Source organism: Lichenostomus cassidix, chromosome 1 (assembly GCF_008360975.1).
Source record: "Lichenostomus cassidix isolate B80296 chromosome 1, HeHo_3.0, whole genome shotgun sequence".
Taxonomy (NCBI): domain Eukaryota; kingdom Metazoa; phylum Chordata; class Aves; order Passeriformes; family Meliphagidae; genus Lichenostomus; species Lichenostomus cassidix.
This window is the reverse complement of record NC_139479.1, coordinates 89930842-89944525: the sequence shown is the minus strand read 5'-3', so window position 1 is coordinate 89944525 and position 13684 is coordinate 89930842. Positions and strand designations below refer to the sequence as shown.

At 48.3% G+C, this 13684-nt stretch overlaps 1 protein-coding gene across 3 annotated transcripts in view; it reads right to left on the bottom strand.

Moving 5' to 3' along the window:
- Positions 1 to 6654: 6654 nt before the first annotated feature.
- GSK3B (glycogen synthase kinase 3 beta) overlaps positions 6655 to 13684 on the bottom strand; it is a 148790-nt gene continuing 141760 nt past the window's right edge. For all 3 annotated transcript variants that reach the window (XM_085070323.1, XM_085070331.1, XM_085070312.1), the window contains one exon: positions 6655 to 12475. In XM_085070323.1, coding sequence (XP_084926449.1) covers positions 12408 to 12475 — 68 coding nt within the window. In that variant the 3' untranslated portion in view covers positions 6655 to 12407. The remainder of the gene's footprint in view (positions 12476 to 13684) is intronic.

Sequence of the window (13684 nt, the reverse complement as noted above, 5' to 3'; positions counted from 1 at the left end):
AGCAGTGCTCACCTGTCCAAATTCCCGAGGGCTGTGGCCTTAGCACATGAAAGGGACATTTACACCAAGCAGCATTTTGGAGGGCAGGCACAGCCACACCACCACACCCAAAATACTCATTCATTGATGGCTACAGCTTACACAGCAAACAGCAGTATTGGCTCCCTTGTGGATCATCTGTTCCTTGTGCTGGGTCTGTAAAGCTCAGGTGTGGTCTGGTTAATCCTGACCTTAGTGCTGCTCCTACAAAACACCAGCCAGTAGCTTGTCAAAAATGGTGCTCATTAATTCATCCCTGTAAAAATTCTGCATCACATCTTTGTTTTGTGGATTGGACTGGGGCAGGGTACAGGGAAAGGAATTACAGGGAGGGGGGAGAGAGAGGAGAAAGGAGTCTGAATACCCCTGTATTCCAGTGGGCAGTAAATAACAGCTGGAGAGAGGAAAAAGCTGCACCAACCCACGGCTGGTCTCCAGGTTGCTGAGTCAGGAGCACCAGGGCACTGCTGGGGCCAGGCAGCCTCTGTAAGTGCTGCTGCTTCTGGCAGGAGTCAGAGAAGGGTGACAAGTTTTGGTTAGGACTCCGTGAGGATGGTCCCATTAGGGACTGGGGATCTGGGGCAATTCTCGTGGTATTCATAGCTAGTCAGTAAAAGGGAAGGTTGCAAATGCAAAAATACAGAAGGAAACACTCTCCACAGTGTGGGAGGAGAAGCTGTGCAGGGATCGGCTCTGTAGCCTCAGGCCACCTTGGACAAATTTAGCCTGGTTAAAAGGAGGGGGGATAACATGAATCACAAGATCCAGTGTAATAGGAGAGACATGGAAAACTTGATGCAGCAGAACAGTAGAACAGGAAGACCAATCCATCAAGGCATTTGCTGTATTTCTGAAGATGGTCTGTCAAAATAAACATTCTCCATGTGGCTCGTTGTACAGCTTGATGAGGTTTTAAGAGAGAAGTATTCCAACAGGTGTGGGAATGGAAGGAGGTTGCAGCACTTTGGTCTTCTGCAGGGATCCAGCTCTGCATGACAACGAGGGGGCAGGGGACTCCAGATGCTGTGCACAGGCTGAGCTATAAATGTCTTGGCTTCTATTATGATTTAAGGGACATGTCAGGGTAAAGCCATCTTTTCCACATGACATCGCCTAGCATGTAAACTGAAGGCCACGGCAGGATTCCTGCAGGAAACTCTGCCGTAGAAACTGCTTTCAATTGTCATGTTGGGCTTTTTTTTCCCCCCAAGCTTTGCAGAATGTACTTTGAGAAAGAAAATGAGCACAGTGAGAGGGAATTGGGATCATAAATCAACAGCATAAGAATGCACCATTCCCTCTCCTAGCAGGAGACAGAACAACCCTGGGGAGGAGCCCGTACCCGAAACAAACACAGCAGATGCCTCCAGGGCTGCACCAATACACTGGAAACACGGGGAAAATTCAGCTTGTCCCGCTTTTCTTTCACCAGCTGCCCACAGGGAGGGAGCCTGGCTGTGCTGGTCTGCTGGCTCCTGCCTCCTGGCAGGTGGGGGAGACAGGCTGAGCCAAACAGGCCTCTGGGGTCACTGCACCCTGAGAATGGGGAAAAATTGGTCTCTGCAGTAAATGAATGAATGCAAATTGTCTCAGGGCTTCCCTGCCAATATGGCTCTGGGGGTGTGGGAGGAGAAAATCCTATGGCACCAACTACAGTTGAGCAAAAAGGACTCTGGGTCATTCTTCACTGGACACGAGCAGTGTGTGCATTTCTGTCAACAGAAAACCAAGCCAAACCCACGCTCTCCCGTCTCTCCTGCCTCCCTTAAAAGCAACATGACCATCACAAAAGCTGCTGCCACAGACCTGGGTGTGGTGCTGTTAAAAGAGTTCCTGCCTCTTTCTGAGCAAGGTTGTACTCTCTGCTCCTGGTCTCACAAGTGCCCAGGATTTGCCTGATACTTCACTGGGCTCAATTCAGCCCTCACACAATTTAGTTTTTTTAGGGGAGTGGGATTAACCCTACAAGTATAGTCCTTACATGCCCAAGGCTTTTAACAATGCCCAATTGCACTACTGCTGACTATCTCCTCCTTTCACCAACATCCTGTTCATGCAACTTTTCCCATGTTTTTCTGATTGCTGAATCAGTATCCTGCTGGCTTCCACCAGCCTCCTCCCCACAGTGCCCTCCAGAGCCGGGCCTGGGCTGGGCTGGGGAGCTGTTGTCTCGTGTGCCTGCCTTCCCTCCACCAGAGAGACAGGAATTGGTTTGAACATCTGCCAAACCTGCCGACTCCCCGAGACAGAATGTGTACACCTGGATTAGTAAATTCAATTTTCCCGGGACCACCCTGGACCAAGGCCCCCACCTCTCCTCCCAGCCACTGCCTGGAGCAGAACTGGCAAGGAAAGCATCCCAACAGAGGCTGCTTGCATGAGATGGGAAACCCCAGCAGGCCGAGGGGAAGGGTGTACGCTGAAACCCATGGAGGAGAGGCAGCTCCAGCTCTCTGTTCTGATCATATCATTCATTGCCTCTCATTCCTCCTCTTCTCCCACACACTGCGTCAACCCCACACACCTTTGCCTCCACTTCTGGCTGGAGTCAAGGCCTCTTCTCTTGGCCTCTCCCCATATGCTACATCCCAATCCTTCAGGTAGCACTCAGCAGGGATGTCCTGCTCCCATTTCCTTCCTGGCTACTTACCTGTGTCCCCATGTGCTGCTTGGCTTAGCACACCATCCCCAACAGACCTGAGAGCTGTGGCTGCCCCTGAGAAAGCACCCTGGTGCAGCTGCCCACTGCTCTACAGTGGGTTGGATCCACTGCACAGGCCGGCCACACGAGATCCATCCCCTCCAGTTCCCCCACTGGGATTTGCATGGCAGCCTGAACTCCTGGCCCATCCTGCAGCTCCTCACTCCGTGCTGGGATGGTGGTCCTTGCCCTCGAGGAGTGTGCAGTGCCCCTGTGGTGCCGATTGCAGTGAGATAAAGGTGGCAGAGACTTAAAAGCTGCATTTGCTGCTCTCTCGCTGGATTGCTGCCAGGCTGATCCTAAGAATCTCTCTTTTGTTTGATACTGAGCCAGTAATAGCCTCTTGCAACCAGCGTGTTAGTTCCTTACCTGTTGAATTGAAGATTTTCTCCATCTGCCAACGTAATTTTTCTGCCTCCAGCCAAAAGCAAACCATTTTTTCATTGCTGTGCAGCCCCCAAATCTGTTGTCTCCAGCAGAAACAGCTTCCATCGACCAACCTGTTCCTAGGCCTAGTGCCATGAAACAAAGATCTTAAAAGAGGTGTAACTGAGATGGTCCAAGGGCTCCCAAATGGGCAGTCCCTTTTCCCAAGGCTGCTAACATATGGCAGCATCCCAAACAACATCAATGAGCTCCTTGAGTAAAAAGGCTCTCAAACAACCTGGGTTTTCCCACTAAGCACCACCTTCCTCCTGAGCTCTCTGGCCTGGCAAAGGATTTGGTTACAAGAATGAGGTGCAGAAGGGAGGAGGAGGAGGGCATGGCTGCTGTTGTGCCAGAGGAAACAATCATAGAATTGTTTAGGTTGGACAGGACCTCTGAAGTCACCAAGACCAACCATTAACCCAGCACTGCCAAGTCCACCACTAAACCATTTCCCCAAGTGCCACATGTTTTAAATACGTCCAGGTGGGTGACTCTACCACTTTCTGGGCACCCTGTTCCAGGGCTTGACTACTCTTTCCCACAATAATTTTTTTCTTAATATCCAATCTAAATCTTGCCTGGTGCAACTTGAGGCCAATTTCCTCTTGTCCTCTCACTTGTTACCTGGGAGGAGATAGCAACCCCCACCTGTCTGCAGCCTCCTTCCAGGGAGCTGTGGAGAGCAGTAACGGGGATTTGGTGAGAGGGGTGTGAATGCCCTTTGCTCACATGCTGCTCCCACCTCACATCTGACCCTCCTTGCTCCCTGCAGCCCCTCCTCCCTCTGACAGGCCCTGCCACACGTTCCTCTGTCAGCAGCAGGGATCTGGACCCTGTGACTGCTCAGCACTTGGAGGTGACGGAAAGCACTTGGAGCTCAAGCAGCCAGGGACAATGAACAGTCCTCTTCTAACTCCTGGGTTCCACCAGCTTTTAGAAACTTTGCCTAGGGAAGAAAATACCAATCAAAAAGTCCAACCCCCTCAGTCTCTCCACTTAGCAGTCCATTTCATTTTCAGTCCCCTGTGCCTGACGCTGTACACAGGGCTTGTGGCTCCTCTGCTGCAGCAGGTGCTTGTGCTGTGCCAGACAGCTCTGCCTGGGGACAAGGGTTTGTCCACCCACAGCCACATTTTCTCACTCTGCAGGAAGCAAGGGGGCTCTGCAGATGGCCCTGGGCTTGGGCAGGCTGCCCCACTGCAGCCCTCCTGGCAGAGCACCCAGGTCAGAAGCACCCTACTACAGCCACTCACCAGCTTCCACAAGGAAAGAGGGTGTTCATTCCCCACTAGTCCTGGAGGACCCAGCCTTACCTCTGGAGTATGTAAGCAGAGATGGATGATGCAGAGAGCAGGGAATCCTTGGAAGAGAAAGCTTTAACTCCACACCAGCACAGGAGACCTACCCAACACCCAGGGGGTAATTGGATATATCAGTGCCAGGGCATCAGGAATCAGCCGGGTGTGCAGCAATTTCCAGGGCTGCATTCCTGCACTGACCAAAGGCAGGTGCTTGCTGTGGAAGTGCAGCTCTCCCTCACAACCCTGAGCACTCACCTGTGCTGTCTCCTGAGATGAGCTCCAGCAGGAGATTGTCTGGGGGTCTGGTCTCTGCTCCAAAGCCTTGCACTGCTCAACACTCACACCCAGAGCCTGCCCTGCCGTGCCCCATGGGGCACTGACAGCTGCACACCTTCCTTTCCTAGCAGAGCTTGGATTTGGCAGCAGTCAGGTCTGACCTGCAGCCTTTGTGCACAGCTGGCTTAGCAAAGCCAATCCTTAGCCAGGAACAGCACCTTCCAAGACTAGCAAGGGACTGCAGGACAAGGGCCCAGCCAAGCCCTTCCCGGAGCCAGGAGAGGGAAGAGAGGTTCAAAGCCGGCTGATGAGGTTGTGTACCATCTGCTGGGCTCACTGTCTCCAAGCAACTGGACGTGGTGCTTCAGACACAAACTGCAGTGCTCCTCTCTCTCCCCTCCGCAGTTTGCAGCTCGCTTCCCTCCTCCTCCTTTGTGGCTCTTGTTCTTCTCCCACAGAAAGCGCCTTGGACCTTCCTACCGGCAGCCTGAAAGCTGCCACCTTCCAGATAACAAATGGTGCCAGTAGCCTTGACACTGACTTTTAATTCCAACGCAGATGGCTGGCAGCTCGCTCGATAAAGACAAAGCACATCAGCGGAGCAGACTTTTGAACCGCGTTCAGCTCGGGGCTGCTTTACGCTCAGATTAGCATTTTAAATTGTTCCAAGGCGTTGGTGACTGACAGCTAAGTGGATTTGACCCTGGCTTGCAGATGGGTCTCAGGAAGTATTTTCTCACAGGGTGATAGAATGATGTTCCCTGGATGGTTGTGCGGGGACTGGCTCTTGCTGCTGAGGTGTTTCATTACGTCTTTTAAGGGGTGATTGGAATCTAAACACGATATGAAACCATAACAGTCCCACTGGCAATGCTTGCAGGAGTTACACTGGGAGGGAGTGCTGGATAAACTGGGCAGCTGCAGCCTCCATGCAGAAGGGCAAATGCAGTCCTCAGGCAAGGAGACAGGCAGCAGCTGCAAGATGCTCTCTAGAGCCTTCGTTGACCCTGGGGAGAGCACTGTAGGGAACCTCTGGCAGCTTTTGGTACTCACAGCTTAAGGAGGGCGTTTAAAACAATTGTAGAGGAGATAGTATTGGAAATATTACAAAGATGCGAAGGAGCTGAAGATGCCCTTCCAGTCAGCTCAGCAAGAAGTTGTGAGGTGCTTGAGTCCTGTTTATCCGGCTCTGCCATTCGGAAGAGACCTGAGATTGGAGCTGAGGGTTCCTGGGCAAAAACAGCACATAAAGAGAGCCCACAGCTTGCATTCCAGGTGAGGGAAGCTCGGAAGAGACAGGAAGCTCCAGTGCAAGTCCACCTAGAGAAGTGCCCAAGGCTGACTACACACCACCCCAAATCACCCAGGATTGTGATGAACTCCCCACCAGAGGCAAGCTTTAAATAGATAACTCACCCAGAGAGGTGGTGTAGTTCAGGCAGCCATGCATTTGCAGGTGTACCTGGCCAACCTGAACGCCCAGAGCAAAGCAGCCCAGTCTCTGCAGGAGTTGGATGCATCCAGAATCCTGGTGACCTTGTGGGACCAACACAAGTGGAGGGACAGCAGCTTCTGCTCACCATATGCTTCTGGGGCAGGCAGGCCAGGGTGGCCGCCTGGCCCTGTCACCCCAGTGCCCCAGAGCAGCAGGGTGGCACAAACCAAGCCCTGAGCCTGGGCAGGGAGCCAGGGCAGTCCAGCATCTGCCTCGAGGGGCCAGAACAGCTCCCAGACAGCACATGTGGCACTCAGGAGAGGACCAAGGGGATCCTGACTCAACACTTACAGCGTGGAGCCATCAGGTGCCCATTCCCACCCTGCTCTCACCTGTCCTGGAGAGGTTCCGCAGCAGAGGTTTCACAGGAACAACCGCGGCTCGTGGCACACAAACAAAGCAAGAGGAGTCTCTTTGCAATATAAATTTGTTTTTATTGAAGCAGCAGTCACATGACCTCGCATCTAGCCTTTAGGATAGCGACAGAATGGATTCGGCCAGGTCAGCCAGCCCAAAAAAGGATTTTTATTTTTTTTTTCTTTTTTCTTTTTGCGCTAATAGACATGTCATGTTTAATACATACATTATCCAGTACCGGAAACCCAACTCAGAGATAGCTACGTGCTGATTTGCTGGAGGAACGGTCCACTGGACGTGGTCTCGACAAACTTTACAGATCACCACCAAATAACATTACTAATGGGATCCAATGATTTAAAAAAAACAACCCAAACAACCATGAGTGCAGGATTCAAAGCCAGCAGTTTACACAGGTTCTTAAGTTTGTATCTATAGGTGGACGGTAAAGAAGATTAGTTGGTTTCAATTTGAAATATTTATGTCCCAGGGTTCCTCTCTCCATCAAATCAAACGGTATCATAGACAAGCTGGCATCTCTTGAAAAACAGCATGGAATAACACAGCTCATTTAAGAAAACATGCTCATTTCTTGAGGTTTCTCTTTATTATTACAAAGATTCACGTCCACCTATTCTTGCAGAGTGGAAAGAGGCATGAGGGTGAGGAACAAGGGTCAGAAGAGGGAGAGAGGAGGAGAGAAGAATGGGGCAATTTTTTGAAATAAAGACCACACACTTGGTATTTTTTAAATTTCATTTCCAGGCTAACCTACTTTTTATTTAATGCAAATTACAGTACCAGTTAACTATTTCCGAACCGAGTCACACAGAACAAAACGTATTTACAAGGGCAACGGGGCGGGGGAAATAATAAAACATTAAGCATACTTTCCACAAAAAAAGTTTATATTTAAAATGAAAAAAAAAATCAGTCACAGAGGCATTCAAGTAGTAATAATGTTATACAGGTTTTGCTTTTCCTTTAAATCAAGACAGATTTGCACAAGTGTATGCAATAGTTTGTATACAACCCACAGTCCTTAATATATATATATTTAGATTTCTGTTTTTAAGATGGAAGTGGTCACGCTAATTGGTGTGTACAGGCCCAAGTGATCCATCAGCAACACATTAATGAACGCAAATTTTACAGGCAAGCAAATTATATATATATAAATATATTTTATATATATATATTAAAAATAAATTGAGAAAGACCAACACAAGGAAGCTACTTTTCTCGAGCTAACCCCTTAGGTACTGTTTTCCTTTCCTGTCGTTTTGCCATTATTGCAGTGTTGCAAAACGAAGCCAACTATGACCAGAACCGGCCGAGAGCCCCGTGGAAATCAGCTGCCACCCCAAGGGTACCCGCTGGCAGTCTCCGGAAGGCAGAGCCCGGACCGAATACCTTACTGTGCTTTTCCTCATCGGCTTTTCCTTTTTCTCCGCGGTGGCTGAGGTTCCTAGTACAGGAGTACAAGTCTGACAGGCTGCTTGACTTCTGCTTTTCCAAGTACTGAAAACCGGGGGGAGGGGGAATTTTAGGTTGCAAGTCGCAGGCACCTGCCATTATTTTAGGTAAAGCTTAGCTTCGAAATAAGGGGACAGAGTGTTCAGGGATCTTCTACCAGTCAATTTTCTTTTGCAGGTCATTTTTTGTTTTTTTCCCTAGCAAGGTAGATAAGTTTTAATAGTAAAGACCCCCAGTGTCTTGATCGAGTGTCCATTGGGGTAGACAGGCTGCAATCCAGCCTGGCTCAAGGACCCACTACGGCAGGGCTGACGTAAAGGACACACCGAGATCACACTGGGTTAAAAAAGAAGCCCGAAAGAGAGTAAAAGAAGAGAGGGACAGCTCTGAGCAGACTGTCGCCAACAGCTTGGCATCACTGACCTTCGTGTCACCAGAAAGAAAGTGCAGCCTCTGCTTCACTGGAATGAACACGAGATGCTTCGAAATAAAACAGCAACCTTTGGTTTGGTAAAGAATTACGTGTTTTCCCATTCAAGACAATCTTATGTGGAATACTAACAAGGTAGTAAAACACAAGCAAACTAGTTTTAGAAACAAGGCCTTCGTGCTGGGCACAAGAAATCAAGAGTCATGTTAAACTTATCTCAAGAAAACGAAAGTGACTTTGGGGAGGGATGGGGGGCAAAAATAGGGAGAAGAAAGGGAGCGGAAAGTCCTCCTGGCAGAAAAAACCACCGCAGTCTCCTACAGCGATGCCCCCGCTCCCACTGCAGCCAAAGGGCTCCGAGCGCAGCAACCCTGCGGGATGTGGGGCTTTCCCTCCCTGGGGGCTCTTTCCGCTCGCCGCTGCCCCCGGCACAGCCGCAGGGAGGGTGGAAAGGCCAAGCCTCCTGGAAGCCACTGCTGCCCAGTCGGCTCCTGGGCGCACGGTTGAGGGGAGAGACAAGCGAAGTCTAAATGGGCTGCTAGGGCGAGGGTCCGAATGAACTCAGCTGTTGCTAGCGGGAGGAGGAGAGGGCAGGGAGGGCACCTTGGAGACTTCCAGACCAAAGCCACGGCTCCAATGAAGTAAATGACGGTGGAGACGGTTTCTTTTCGTTCCGCTACTGATCAGGGTATCACCGAAACCTTACAGCACTCAAAGAGTTAGAAAGCGGGGCGGGGAGGGGGGAGCGAAGATGCGGGTTTGGGGTAGGAGACATCGTTAATAAAGGAGGAGGAGAAAAAAATAAAAGGGAAATAAAATTCAAAAAATCATGGAAGCGAAGGCACTCCAAACTATATAGATACACTATACATCGCTAGAGTTATTGTTACAATAATACAGGCCGGTACCTACTGTACAGAGTTAAAACTATATGGCTTTAAAAAGCTCGTCTACATTTTGTCTGATTATTAAACAGAATCACTGCCCTGAACGGTAACTTTTTGCTCATTAATAACAGTTCCTGGGTCCACATATTTACATACAAAACAATAAAACTCAAAATTCAAAAACAACCAAAAATAATAATGTACAAGCTTGAATTTGGTGAGGAGCTTTGTTTTTTGTTGTTATTTTTCTGAGTTTTTTTTCTTTTTTTTTTTTTTCTTATTTACAAAAAAAGGTTGTTCAAAGACCTGGATCTAACTTGTATAAAAGAGTGTGTGATCCTGCTATGATCCTTGAAAACAGAAATAAAACCAGAGGGGCACCCCTGACCCTCCCCCCCGCCTAACACACACACGAGACACACACAGACGCCGGCACAGTCACAAAACCAGAGAGAAACGCTCTGAACTCCCCTCCACCAGTCTTTAACAAAAAAATGAAAAAGAAAAGCCACATGTCCTGGCACAAGCAGCAATTTATCTTTGATATTTTTATTACTTTTTTTTTTTAAAGACTCGGTAATTTACTGCCTCCAAATAACAGCGTCTGTGGCCAGTGCTTCAGCAGTCTTGTCTATACAGCAGATCCATACCCTGCCACTGTCCTACTTTTTGAGTCTCCTGCATGGATTTGGATCACTGGGTCAACCAAGCCCCTTTACTTACCTTTCAGGACACTGACTAGCCGAGCGCACGCGTTAAGACGCTCTTCAGCCCTTTCTATTTAGTTGCAGGTAAGGATTTGGAAAGCCTTCTGTTTCTCAGCATGGGTGTGCTTTCCTCTGCAGCCATCCAGAATGCAAAAAAGCTTTAAAACCTCTTTTTTTGTGTGTGTGCCCAACAGCAAATCGCCGAGGGGTATAACATGAGGGTTTATCGGTTTCACGGTAGGTGGTCACTCACCTCTTCAATCAGCTCCTGCCTCCCCAAACCCACTGCATGCCAGGCAGGAGGGAGAGGGCAGAGCTTTTATCGGTTCCAGGGCTGCTAAGAGACAGTTTCCAAAAAAATCCCACGTCAACAGCATAAAAGGTACAAGAAGAAACACACCGAGCTCGTGACCAAGCCCCTGCCGCCCCTGCGGCGGCTGAGCTTCCAAAGCCGCTACTGCCGGTTCCCCCCGGGCCACACGAAGGTTCCGCGTGTTCCCGAAAAGCAACTGCTTGCCTTAGAGATCCGCAGGTCGAGGGACGGCTCGGTAAGCACCAAAGGCAACTACAGTTTCTCTGAAGGAGGATAAGGCTGGAGCGGACACCAACCGCAAGCCTACCACAAGATCAGGTCTCCCAAAGTCTCGTTTCCGTGCCGGGGCTGCATTCGGCCGCTCACCTGACCCTTCCGAAAGAATATTGCTTTGACTTCAGGAAGAGAGATGTGGATGCTCGCACCACAAGCCGTCGCAGGGAGCAAACCTGGACCCTGAACTGATGGACTGGAACAAGCATTCACCTCACGCTTCAGTCAGACTGATTCGAGATCGTAGACAAAATAAAAAAAGCAGTATTGTATCTATGTATACATGTATATATTTATATAATATATATACACACACACTCATATAGAGCCAGCTTTCCTACAAGTCAGCAGGTACAAATTACCATCAAGAGCATTCGGCTGTGTACTTTAATATTCTACCAATGTAAAAACATAATGGCAACGTGGCAACACGCATCAATAAATAGAGATCAAAAAAAAAAAAAAAAAAAAGCAAGAGGTTAAAAAAGATGAAATTAAATACAGATTCTAGCTGTGGATTTAAAATCAGAACTATCGAAGAATGTGGCATCCTGCAAGTTAAAACTGCAGTTAAAAAAAAAAAGTTATTACAAAATAAACCAGTAGCCTGTTACAGTTCACATTATAAACCCCGGTGTCCTTTTCCTGTACGCACCTTAGGAAAGGGAAGCCTGTTCAAATCAAGAGCCAAGGAGGGGTGGGGAGAGAAAAAACCCAACCAAACACACTTTCACAGTGGCCACTTCCCAAAAAGTCCCTTAACATCCATCCATCAGCAGGGCCCCTGCCCCTGCCGAGGATTTTGTTCGTCCGCTCTTCTCTGCTGAAGCTGGGAGCTGCCCGAGACACAGGAAGCAGGAGCTCCGGCTGGGCAAAGGGGATGCCTCGGCAGAGCGGCCGCTGCTGTTCGTGCATGTGTGTGTATTATATTATATATCACCCACTTGGGCAAGACTTTTCCCACATGAAGCTGCAGATTTCCTCATCACTAGCACTGATTTTTAAAATGAAAGGCTTCCGCTAGCGGTTCAAGCCTTAGACACACAGCAAACCCTCCCCCCCACCCCATGGCAAACTATTTTCCTACCACGTCGCCTGCTCCCCATGCCGAGCCAGGGCAGTTCTTCAGATAACCTGGGATATGGATTTGCTGACAAGAAACGCTGATCTCTGTTGAATGACCCCTGCTAAGCTCCCGACCAAATTCAAGCTGTGCACTACATCAAAGTCCGAAACTTCACTTAAAAAGAAAATAAAAAAAGAGGGTAAAAAAAAAAAAAGAACTTCAGCAGAGAATGAGGTTTGGGGTTTGTTTTGTTTCTTCCTTCTTTCTGCTGTGGGAAGGGGTATGAGGCAAGAGTCCTGGTTCTGAAGTACACAACAGCAAACTTCCAACATGAAGAGATTGTCGAGGGGAGACATTGGTGTGTTGTATTGCTCCGCTTTCCCTCCTCCCCCCACCTAGTCCCCTGCCCCGGACACCCTGCAGAGTGAGAATACAATGAAACTGGTTTGTATTTATAGATATTTTACAAGGTTAAATAAGAACAACAATAATAATAATAAAAAATTGAACACTAAAATGAACAGGTTGGTTGGTTTGTTGTTTTGTTGGATTTTTTTTTTCCTCTTTTTAATTTTCTTTCCAAATGTGACCAGTGTTGCTGAGCAAGACTCAAATTACTGGTGATTTTTCCTGTGCAGCTGGCTGCTTGGTACTGGTTCAGGTGGAGTTGGAGGCTGATGCTGTAGCTACACTATTGGTCTGAACTCGTTCTCCTGCGTTAACATCTGCAAACAACACATGAGAAGGGGAGAGAGAAAAAACAACCAGCATTACCTCCAAAATAGACACACATTGGAAACAAACAGCTGTGACATTCTCCACACAGGGAAACCCACAACTCCCACCAAGATGGTGTTTGGTTAGGATGCTCTCCTGACTTTAGGGCATGCAGATGGAACAATCCAATCTGGGGAAAGGGGAAATATGGTCTTTAAGCACGACAAAGACAACCTGGAAGGTTGCAGGCTGGGCTCCAGCAGATTTTGCAATTTGTAACACTGGAGGTGCAGTGTGAAGTCGCCCATGTTACATCCCATAACTGTAACTGCAGGACAAGGCACACTGGCCTGGCCAAAGCCAACAGGGTCTGTGGTCACCACAAGGTTTCGTGATGGTGCTGAAGTTTCACATTGTTAGTCCTTCTTGTAACAAATCTGCCTGTTAGTTGTGTGAATGAGCAGAGTCAAGGAACGTGACAAGCCTGCTCCCTGGATAGAAACAGCTGGTGTGCCAATGTGCAATTCATGCACTTGTTGCCTCAGAAAGTCTTTCAAGTCTGCTGCTGTACTCTGTTGCTCAATCCAAGTTGGATCTGCCACCCTCTGAACTGCTGAAGCAGATTAACATCAAGGCCCACAGCCAGTAATGAGGTTTATGGAAGCACATGATATGTCAGAGGATTGGACTTCTGCAGTAAATGCTTCCAACATGTTCTCTTCTCAGGGAGGGACAGTGCTTCACAGAGAGACAAGTCACAGGCTCAAGGGCATTTGTCAAAGTTCATTCCAAGAAAACAGAGGGTTTGCAAACAAACACCAAAAGGAAATTAATCATAACTCTGTTTTCACAGGCCACATACAACAGGTATTTCCTCTAAAAAAATAGTATTAGAAGAGTTGGTAGGGGAAAAACAATGCACCAATTTCACGTGGAACCATTCTATAGAGTATCTAATTAGCCAAGTCACAAAGACTGTAAGATAGTTATGGATAAGTGGGTGAACATCTAAATGCATAAAATACAGGATGGGAAAAGGATTTTAAATAAGATTTTCTCCAAGAGACCATCATGCATTTCGCCCACTTAATTTAAGTAAGGTTAACTGCAAAGCTATTGAAACTGCAACAGGAAAAAACATCAGAAAGACTTATTATCTTGGTACAGAAGAGGGCAGACTGGGCAAACAGTGTATTCAAAAAGACACATGGAAAGGG